Source organism: Hyperolius riggenbachi, chromosome 5, assembly GCF_040937935.1.
Source record: "Hyperolius riggenbachi isolate aHypRig1 chromosome 5, aHypRig1.pri, whole genome shotgun sequence".
Taxonomy (NCBI): domain Eukaryota; kingdom Metazoa; phylum Chordata; class Amphibia; order Anura; family Hyperoliidae; genus Hyperolius; species Hyperolius riggenbachi.
The window spans coordinates 410,727,057-410,738,362 of NC_090650.1; the positions used below are offsets into that span (position 1 = coordinate 410,727,057).

General features: G+C 47.1%; 1 protein-coding gene across 2 annotated transcripts in view; it reads right to left on the reverse strand.

The window, feature by feature from the left end:
- Positions 1-6,658, reverse strand: part of SAMD12 (sterile alpha motif domain containing 12) — a 649,400-nt gene extending 642,742 nt beyond the window's left edge. Inside the window, exon 1 of one of the 2 annotated variants that reach the window (XM_068237958.1) lies at positions 6,498-6,658. In XM_068237958.1, the coding sequence (XP_068094059.1) occupies positions 6,498-6,510 (13 nt within the window). In that variant the 5' untranslated portion in view covers positions 6,511-6,658. The remainder of the gene's footprint in view (positions 1-6,497) is intronic. The other variant, XM_068237957.1, reaches the window with a different exon arrangement.
- Between the last annotated feature and the right edge of the window lie 4,648 nt (positions 6,659-11,306).

Below are 11,306 nucleotides of genomic sequence, written 5' to 3' on the forward strand. Positions count from 1 at the left end.
TAATCCCTGGGATCCCTTCAAACAGGACGCAGAAAACATTAAAAGCCTCACGGAGATACTAACCCTTTGCCTAACATCTAACCATCCAGCAGCTGGATGCACAGAGGAGAGGAAGAAAGCTGCACTGTGGTGGCAAGCGCATTTGGTCAATGAAACGAGTATCCTAACCATTTTGTTGCTCACGTTAAGGTGTAACTCCAGCCAAAGCTTTTTATTTTAACTGCGGATAGAGTGGACAAGAGGCTAGAACCGCTAGCAGAGAGAGATTTTCTATGAATTACTTCTCTAGACATAACAACCAAAGTTGTAACTGAGATGAACCTTGTGTACGATAACACATACTTACCCAAGAGGGAAGCCTCTGGATCCTATAGATCAGGGTGTCAAACTCAAATAAAAATTGGGCCGAAATTGAGCTCTGGGACCAAATCTTGGGACAACCTCAATGTCTACTGGCCACCTCTCTCCCTTATAAAGTTCCCTGGTGTCTAATAGCCCCCCTCCATCCCCTATACAGTTCCCCAGTGTCTGGTGCCGCCCACCCCCCTTCCCTTATAAGCTTCCATGGTGTCTAGCGGCCCTCCTCCCTCATCTATACAGTGCCCTGGTGTTTAGTGGTTCTCTCTCCCCCCCCATACAGTTTCCTGGTATCAAGTGCCCCCCCTCTTCCCCTATACAGTTCCCTGGTGTCTAGTGCCCCCCTCCCTCTCCTATACTGTTCCCTGGTGCCTAGTGCTTTCCCCCTCCCCATATGGCTTCCTGGTGATCAGTGCAAACTTGGCTCTCCAGCTGTTAAGGAACTACACGTCCCACAATGCATTGCATGAGTCTGACAGCCACAGTCATGATTCATAAAGGCAAATGCATTGTGGGACTTGTAGTTCCTTAACAGCTGGAGAGCCAAGTTTGCAGATCACTGATCTAGGACTAACTCTCCAATATACCTTCTCTGGTGGTCCTAAGAGGGCCAAACATAATGCAAAGTGAGGAAACCACCTGAGGGCCAAATCTGATGGCTCCGAGGGCTAGATTTGGCCCACGGGCCAGAGCTGGGCATGTATGCTATAGAGGTTTCTCACACCATCCCAATAGCACAGACCCCCTAAAGAATTCAGACAAGGGTTTGTCGGAAAGAAGATCAGGGCCACGCTCCTCTTCAAGCACGACCATGGCCAAACTATACCGAGTAAATACGGACACACCTGCACAGTCAGCCGGAGCCACTCGTGCAGGAAAGGCTATGTGCAACAGTGCAGTAGTGCGCGCAGGATCTTCCGAAGGGTAAGAAGCGAGGAGGACACAGGTAGCCTCTACGGCATCCAGAGTAAGCATGCCTTTTTTTTTTTTACACAAGGTTCACCTTGGCTTCCCTTTAATGACTTATTGAACAAGATTTATTTGCAAACTTTCAAAACTTTACATTTCTACTTCAGGCATAATACAAGACAAAGAGAACTGCACAAAAATGATGTAACATAAAAATACTTATTTATGATTTTGTAGGCTTATTCAGCAAGCTGAGCATGTTACTGAAACAAGAGGAGAGGGACATTCAAGAACACAGCTAGCAAATATAACCTCACAGTTCTTCAAAATGTTTTATCACATGACTAAAGAGGGTGATTTTTTTTGCTGTCTGTATCCTCAATGGAGAGACTTAATCTCTCATCTGAGTTGACAGTGATTCCTTTAGTGGGGCATGAAGTGAGTAGAAATTTTCCCTGGATAGAACGCAGATGGGAGTTAAAACTGGACCAAAAGTTCTAACCCTTCTTTGTTTTATCCAAAGGTAAAATTTAAACTTTTAGCTGGAGTTGCACCTAACAGGGTACCTAAAATCCATGGAGTGATGGTAAAGCCACATCTAAACAGCTTTACTCTCCTGGCTTCCTAGGTATTTCCACCCGTTTATACAGTTGGGATCGGTTCACACTTGTTTCAAAACCGTATCCGTGGCTTGTTTTTTTTGTCCTGGACTAAAACGGAGCCACGGATACCAATGTTAAAAATAGCGTCCGTCTTCACACACTTCAAAAAACTGATCCATGGACTCCGTTTTAGAAAACTGATCAGAGAGTCCTGATTTGCCACATTTTCACAGAGCCCGGATACCCGCAGAGGCAAAGGCAATACAAAAACGGATCTCCCTCTACACAGAGAACTTTGCACACAAAACGGATACCAAAGCAGATTGCCTACTGCCTGCTCCTCCCCTCAACGTCATCTTTGCGGAAACTCTTTATCCAATAGAAACACACAGGTAGGAAAGACAAGTTTTTGACACATGTTTAAACGGACTGGGAACAGATGCTGCAAAAGCACAACATTTTGAAAAACAGATCAGTTTTTAGAAAAAACCTGATGATCTGCAACTTGACAAGTGCGGAGCGACTCTATATATTCAGAGGACTTCCACGACCCCCTCCTCTTTCCACATCTTTTCCTGACCGCGCTTACACATGTTGAATGATGTCATCCTACATGGTATGCTCTGAGGCTGCCATACTGTGGGCACGTCCACCCCCAGACTGACCACTTACGGGGGAGGCGGGAGCAGCACAACATACTGGAGGTGGCAGGTAGGACTGGCTGGCCATTTATACACCTGGTCTGAGGAAGTTGGAGCACCTCAACTTAGCTGCTGTAAGCCCTCCCTGCAGCACCTTCACAGAGGCGGACCTAGGGGAGGAGCCATGATAGAAAATCAATTTTATTATGCAAGTATTTCTGTTTTACCCAGGTTTTCCAGCTTACTTGCCAACAAAGCTGCCTCCGTACACTTTAAAGTGAACAAGAGGTTGAGAGGGATATGGGGGCTGACGTGTATTTCCTTTTAAATAATGCACATTGCCTGGCTGTCCTGTTGATCTTCTCCCTCTAATATTTTAAGCCATAGGCCCCAAACAAGCAGGCAGATCAGATGTCTATGACAAATCTGACAAGAATAGCTGAATGCTTGTTTCAGGGGTGTGATTCAGACCCTGCAGACCACAAAGATCAGCAGGGCTGCCAGGCAACTGGTGTTGTTTACAGTAAAAGGAAATAAATATGGCAGCCTCCATATCCCGCTCACCTCGGGATCACTTTAAAGAGAACCAGAGACAAAGCACCCTCATGTATTTTACCATATATATCAATGGGAACATGACAGTAAACACCTATCCTGCTCTCTGTTTCATTTTTCTCTGCTAAATCTGCCTGTTATCAGCCCTGATAAGAATCCCCGACTGAGCATAGCTTTTCCCCGGAATGATTATAACTGAGTCAGTCTTCTGTGATATATTTTCAAGCCCAAGCTTGCCCCCTTGTGGCTCTGCTTTGCTGCTTCGAGGATAAATAGCAGCAAAGCAGAGCCAAAAGGGGGCAGACTTGGGCTTGAAAAGACATCACAGAAGACTGACTCAGCTGTAATCATTCCAGGAAAAGCTAGACTGAATGCTCAGTCGGGGATTCTTATCAGGACTGATAACAGGCAGATTTAGCAGAGAAGAATGAAACAGAGAGCAGGGTAGGTGTTTACTGTCATGTTCCCATTGATATATTGTAAAATACATGAGGGTGCTTCGTCTCTGGTTCCCTTTAAGGGCCCGTTTCCACTAGCGCGGAAACCGGGCCGAATCCGCAGAGTTTCCCCGCAGGCAAATCGCTCGGGGAAACTCTGCCATAGGAAATAATGGCGCCGCCGGCCGAATCGCTTGCCCTAGCGATTTGGCCGGCATTGCCCTCAGTTTTCGTGCGGGAGGCAGCGAATGCATGGCTTCTGGGATTCGTCTGCATACCTGCAGACCCGGAGGTGCACAGCCGCGCGGTGGCTAGTGGAAACAGGCCCTTAAAGAGACACTGTAACTAGATAAACAGCCCCTGGGGGTACTCACCTCGGGAGGGGGAAGCCCCCGGACCCTAATGAGGCTTCCCACGCCGTCCTCTGTCCCACGGGGGTCTCGCTGCAGCCCTTCAAAGCCGACCCGACAAATCTGTCAGCCTGTTCAATATTCACCTTTCCAGGCTCCAGCGGGGGCGCTGTTTCGGCTCTGAAGTAGACGGAAATACCCAATCTCAGTCGGGTCCGCTCTACTGCGCAGCCGCCGGAGACTTGCGCCTATGCAGTAGAATGGACCAGACTTAGATCAGCTATTTCCGCCTACTTCGGAGCGGAGAGCCGATACTGCGCCTGCGCTGGAGCCGGGAAGGTAAATATTTACATCGCCAACGTTTGGAGGGGCACAGCGGGACCCCCGTGGGACGCAGGAGGACAGGAGAAGCCTCAATAGGATCCGGAGGCTTCTCCCTCCCGAGGTGAGTACCCCCCGGGGCTGTTTTTCTCAGTACAGGTTTTCTTTAAGGAGAACAACCATTGGATGGATCACTGTAGAAGAATGTGACAACTCATTTATTAGAGTAAAACTTCACAAACACCTGTTCTCCACATTTGGCTTCTAGCAACACATTTTTTGGTAATTTGCCCTGTCCATAAGTGCATCATTGTCAGATGGTCAGCAGCCCTTGGGAGGTTACAGTAGTCCATGAGTAGGGGTGGTAATATTTTTTAAGATCCACAAACTTATTATTACTATGTTTTTTTATAGTGTTGACATCTTCTGCTTTACAGAGTACATAGCCATGTCACTGACTGTTCTCAGAGGCCATAGGGGCAAGCCGACATATTGGGCCCCCAGGTATCCCCCTATTATTATAATTAAGTATTTATATAGCACAGACATCTTACACAGTGCTTTACAAAGCTTGTATATTCTTGTCATTAACTGTCTCTCAGAGCAGCTCACAATCGAATCCCTACCATAGTCATATGTCCATTGTAGCCTAGGGCTAATTTAGGGGAACTCCAATTAACTTTTCTGTATGTTTTTGGGATGTGGGAGGAAACTGGAGTGCCCGGAGGAAACCGACGCCGGCATGGGGAAAACATACAAACTCCTTGCAGATAGTGATATGAAAAGAGAAACAGTACCTGGCACAAAATGCAGCAGGGTGGACCAACCGGAGCTGGGAAGAGGATCGTGCACATCCAATACACTTGCAATATCCAACAGGAGGAAGGAAAGCGGGGCACCACTTCCTTTTAAAATCCCTTTATTTCCAGGTGGGCATGAAGCAGATACAGAACAGTGGGGGTGCCAAGTTCCTGACAGCTGTTTCGCTGGTTAAACCAGCTTCTTCAGAGGCAGAATGAAGAACCTGCTCTGCAACTGCCTTCATGCCCAACTGGAAAAAAAGGAAGTGATGGCCCACTTTTCTTCCTCCTGTTGGTTCTTGCAGATAGTGCCCCGGCTGGGCTGCAAGGTGAGAGTGCTATCCACTACGCCACCGTGCTCTCCCTAAGGGAATAGTGGTCCCTGGGGCCAATGCAGATTATTCGGCAACTGAGCCAACTCACCTGATTGGCCGGTTAATACATCAATTTGCCTTCATGCTTCCGTCTTCCATTCTGCTGGCTGACCATTCTCAGTGACCTAGCGGCATGTTTTGTGAGTACGGACACGCCGCCAGGTCACTGAGAAGAGGACGGCCACTGGGGATGAAGAAGTAAGCATGCAGACTAATGGAGGTGGGTGCCGGATGGACAGGTAAGTATGCTCCACTGATGTATATTCTGCAGGGGCCTCTGGGACATTACACACTTGGAATGAAAGGGGGGCATGGGGGATCCACTTTCCAGCTCTTCAGTTCTGGGGAACATCCACTTGGATGGGGGACGGTCGGGTGGGGGTCCTTGCAATGTTTGCCCAGGGCCCCATTGTGACTACAACCAGCACTGCAGACAGAGGAGCTCACAATCTAGTCACAGTCAAAGACCAACTTTTGGAGGAAACCACTGCATGTGTCAATATTTTGTTGGAATGTGGTGGGAAACCAGGAAAAACCCCACAAACATGGAGGCTAACTCCATGCAAACTCCATACAGAACATTGTTACAAACTATTAGTACTGCTGGCATATTTTGATGTACTTTTAATAAAATTAAATTATAATGATAACATTAGACTTTAAACTAACTATGCCAGCAGAAAGTAGGTTTTCCATTACCTGCATGAGGTAGGCATAGAAGCCAAGGTAGATACACAGTGATTCTATAAAATAAAATACAGAATAAAACTGTTGCAAAGTCCAGATACCACCTGCCTTATCATCCATTACAGACAAATTATAATAATACACATATAGATATACTAAACATGCCATTTGATTCATTACATTGTACAGCACCACGGAATATGTTGGCGCTTTATAAATAAATAAATAATAATAATTCTCACAGCTGGGTCTGCCTAGGCAGAGCTGCCTTCCAAAAGTCCACTGTCTGCCCCAAATACAGCTACTATGTCATCATGCAGGCTGGTGATTGGCTGGAGAGTGACCGGGGCACAGTGTACCATGATGTCATCAGAGACCCCCCATATGCCAGCAGAGAGATCACAGCAGCCATATGAATGGCATGAAGAGATGTATACAGTCAGTCATCAATAGGAGAAACTCACCTTCTACAGCCATGATGTCAGCACCGTGCTCCTCATACACCCCACATCATCCAGGAAGCCCACAGACCCCCTCAGCCTCTTATTCTATAGAGCTGCTATTCTATTCCTGCTTTCTGATCGCATCAGCTGCTAAGCAGCAACCTGCAGAGAGCGAGCCTGAGAATCTGCCGCAAGGCTGCATGGGAAATGTAGTCCGTTCAGTTCGCAGCCCTCAGCACTTGACTGATTATAGCTAGACATGAAGTCCAGAGGAGTTGGTATTATCGCAGGGCTGAGGCTCTGGGGTAGGCCGGTGCTGTCCGGTGATAATATTTCGCAAGGTAGTAGGTTTTAATGGGGAAATTGGGTTTAACAGGGACTACATTGACCAGAGGGCTTCGTTGTAGAAGCGAGAATTTTGACAGCTAGTGAAAGCATTTCCTTGAGAACTTCCTCTCTCTCAGGTGCCAGGGACGGCCAGGACCGCTCACTGCTGCTCTGCTGGAAAAACTGCATTTCTGGCAGCTGCTTCATTCAGGGCAGGGAAACCGCATTTTTGTGCTGAGGGGAAATCACAGCACCGCTATATACAGGTAGTGGCAATTCTCTTTTTGTGAAGTTTGCTTGTAAAACACTGTGACTATTTCACAAACCAGAGATAAGGGCTTATTCACACTGCAGTCGTTTTTTTCGCCCGCGTGCGGTTTTTAAAAACGACCCCTGACCGCGTGGACAGTGAATATCTATGAGAAGGTTCATATCAGCACGGATCATGCGCTGTGCGGCTAGCAAAGCGGCGCGTGTACCACAGGTCCGGATTTACCATAAGGCACTGTAGGCACTTGCCTACAGGCGCCTGATGATGGAAAGGCGGCTTACTTCCCTCCCAAAGCGCCTCCTCCTTCCTTCCCTATGCAGATTCCTGATGAGGGTGTAAATGAAAGGCTACTCACCCAGGTCTCAGCATTCCACTGACCAGATCTACCTTCAGTTAGGGGAACAACTAGCTACTTAATACTGAGGTTCCTCTAGCGACCTAATACTTGGGGCACCTCTAGCTACTTAATACTGAGGGTACTTCTGGCTACTTAATACTAATGGGCACCTGTAGCTACCTATGACTGGTAAGGGAGAAGTGACAGCTGAGTCAGCCAGGACATTTGCAGTGCGGGTCAGCAGGGGGTTTGTAGATTCATGGAGGGCGAAGTCTAAGGTGCCAGGACATCAGTGCCATAGGCTCCTGTGAGGTAAATCCGGGCCTGGTGTACCATTTTTGAGGCAATTCCGCCTCAATGGAAAGTATAGGAGTAATGCAAAACGCTCACAAAATCACTTTTGTGTAGCGATTGCGTTCGCGTTTTTAAGAATAAACACATTGTATTCTTTTCCAGGGGAAAGAGTTCACTTCCGGACTTGCGTCAGGGAGTGAACTACAAAACCGCTCGGAAAAAAACCCTTAGAAAACTGCTAAGCACAAAAACGAAACGCCCACCCAAGTGCCGGGAATCGGAAAAAAAAGACACCTCAAAAACAGCCCAACGCAGACGGACACGCAAGCTGAACGCAATGTGAAGAAGGCCTAAAGGGAACAAAAGGCGTTTTATTTTCCTGGAGCTTCTTCCAGCACCCTGTGGTCCGTTAAGGCCTCGTTCACATTATCAAACGCAGATGGCCATGCAACGAACGCACGCCATCTGCATTTGTATGCCTTGCGTGGCTGATCCCATTTACTATAGTGAATGGGTCAGCTGTGCGTATTGGGAAAATGCATGCAGCATGCGTTCACGCACCACACTGGTACGGTGCAGTCTATGCACTTGACGAAATACAGACAGCAACGCGTGCAATGTGAACGAGGCTTAAGGGCCTGTTTCCACTTGTGTGGCGCGGAATCGCTGCGGATCCCCCACTGACGAGATCGCATGCGGGTGCGATTCCGCATGCGTATTTTACCGCGATTTCGCATAGGTTAGTATTGATGCGATTTTAACCATGTCACTGCCTGTGTGATTTAACATTACTTTCTATGCGAAATCGCGGTAAAATACACATGCCAAAACCGCATGCGATTTCCCTCTTAAATACATTAGTGGCGATTCGCATAGCGGTGTGCGGGATGCGAATTCTGACGGCTCTTCCTTGCAGATTTCTCCCGCACAGAAAAACGCTCAGGATTACTGACAAGTGAAAACAGGGCCATCCACTTGTATTGACTATGCGGACAACGCATGCGGATTTGCGATAGTGGAAACGTGCCCTAAGACATAGTTCCCCAACCCTGCCCTCCAGGCCCATGAACAGTGCATGTTTTGCAGGAAACCACAAACATACACAGGTGAGGTAATTAATGTCTCAGCAGAGCTCATTAACTACCTCTGTGGATTTCCACAAAGCATGCCCTATTGGTGGGCCTTGAGGACAGGGTTGGAGAACACGGCACCAAGGTACCCATACATCTAGCAATTTTGGCCAATCGACCAAGAGATAGAGCTTTCTGTAATCTGAGCGAGATCTGTTGGCTGCTATAAACCGCAGGCCACTTCCCAATCGATTTCATTGCGGGAATTGGCCTTGTGACACCTCTGCGGTAGCATTTATTGCAACCTATCAGCATTTGCATCCTATAGGCAGAGGAGAAGGGAGGTTAGTGTTAGGCACAGAATGTGTACAGGGTAGTGTTAGGCACAGTATGAGGTAGGTCGGTGTGGTGCCCATACATGGTACAATTTTTTCATTTTTTTTTTCAATTAGACAAATTTGTTCAATTATTCCGCTAGATCGAATATAAAGATTTTTCGGTACTTTTCCGTTAGCCGGGCGCAACCACCAGGTGGCGTTAATTACTATCCCCCCCTCCAGGCCGCCGTGGATAGTAGGAAAATATGTAATTCTGGTGGAGTTTTATCGCCACCTAGTGGATGCGCCCGGCTAACAAAGAAGGACAGATTTTTCCAACATGTCCAATTGGATTTTTATTGAAAATAAAAAGATAATCGATTCTTTTTTTCTCGATCGAAAAAAAAGATTCTTTTAAACTTTCATTTGACTTGATCGTTTTGGTTGAATAAATGGGAAAATTGAACGTTTTTATTGTACCGTGTATGAGCACCATTAGGCAGAAAGGTTAGAAGGTTTATGTGGGGTGGAAGAATGGTAGAGATTGCAAATTCTGACTAAGGGCTGGTGCACACCAAGAGCGCTTTTTAAAACGCTTGTGCTTCAAAAAGCGCTTGGCTAATGTATTTGAATGGGATGGATCACAACAGAACGATGAGCTTTTTTCCCGACACACAGACTTGGGTCCTGCAGCATTTTTGCTGATTTCTGAGGCGATTCAGCCCCAATGTTAAGTATAGGGAAGTGGAAAATCGCTCTGAAAAACGCTAGATCAGAGTGATTTTCCAGGCGTTTTTGTTACAGAAGCTGTACAGTTACAGCTCTACTGTAACAAAAATAAAAACCGCTACACCAAAACGCTCCAAAAATCGCTAGGCATGCTTATAAAATCGCTAGGCACATGCCTAGAATCGCCTTAAAAAATCACTTCAAAAAGCACTGAGCATTTGCGGTGAAGCTAGCGCTTTTTGGTGTGCACTGGCCCTAAGTTACAAATATTTTCACTACAAGTAGCATTTTATGCAACCTGTCAGAATTTGCATCCAATACGAGAACAATGGTAGAGGTTGTATACCTCCCACCCCTGTGTAAAAATCTGTTGCTAATTTGTTCCCTGCATCAGCTGTTATCCACTCATGTCTTATGTTAACTGTTTTATTGTTTATTTCTATTGTTGTGCCCTGTATGCTGTTGTACAGCGCCACAGAAGATGCTGCTGCTGTATAAATCAATAATAATAACTGCCGATCCCAGCACCCAAATCACCTGCCTTGCTTACTGGTAGGAGTGAGTGAGTGAGCAGGCAGTTGAGGGCAAATCAGGAGTCATGATTCAGGTCACTGGTTCGCGGGCTGACAGGGCGGCTATAGCAGTGAAGCTATAGTCTGCGTCCACAAATCTGTAATTCGGGTGCCGGTGATTGCTGAATCTCATATTACGTGCCCCCCCCCCATGTTGCTTAGTGTTGTCCGGATCATGAACGATTCGGATCTTTGATCCGAATCTATTTTGTGAGTCGAATCATCCGAATCATCAAAATGAGTGATTCGGATCGCAAAAGGGGCAGGGCCAGGAGCGACACGCCCCCTCTCAGCGGGCTGCGGGGTCCTGGAAGCAGAGCTGAGATGGATCGCTCTGTTGGATGGGAGCCAGCCTTGCAGGGAGACAGGTAGATGAGAGAGAGGGGACATGGGTGCCACTGCCAGATATGTGTAGAGCACACATACTGGCTATAACGTGCTGCTGATTATAGGCTGGCTGTTCCGTAGTGCTGCACAGTGAACACATTGGAAGCTTTTGGCTCAGCTCAGCACAGCTCAGTAACTTTGCAGGCACTGTGATTGCAGGGCAATATGATCCTCCTGCACTGCTCTAAACAGCAGCACTTTACTTCTGGTAATGCTTTATTTCACTGTGCGACGTTTGCATTCAAAGTACACGGATGAGCATATAGGCGAAATATATGTAAAGCATATGATTGCAGCATGTGGGTATTGTGTGCAAGCAAACATTTCTGCTCTCTGCTCGTCCCTCCTCCCATCTCTGTCCACTCCCTGCCCTCTGTCCATCTTCTCCCCTTCTCTATGTGTCCACCCCCCTCCCCTTCTCCTGTCCATAGCAGGGAAAGACCTGTCCAGCTATTCATTTCACCCCCGAATGCTTCGGTAGTAAAATGATCCGAGATTCGGATCAAAGATCCGGATCTTTTCAATG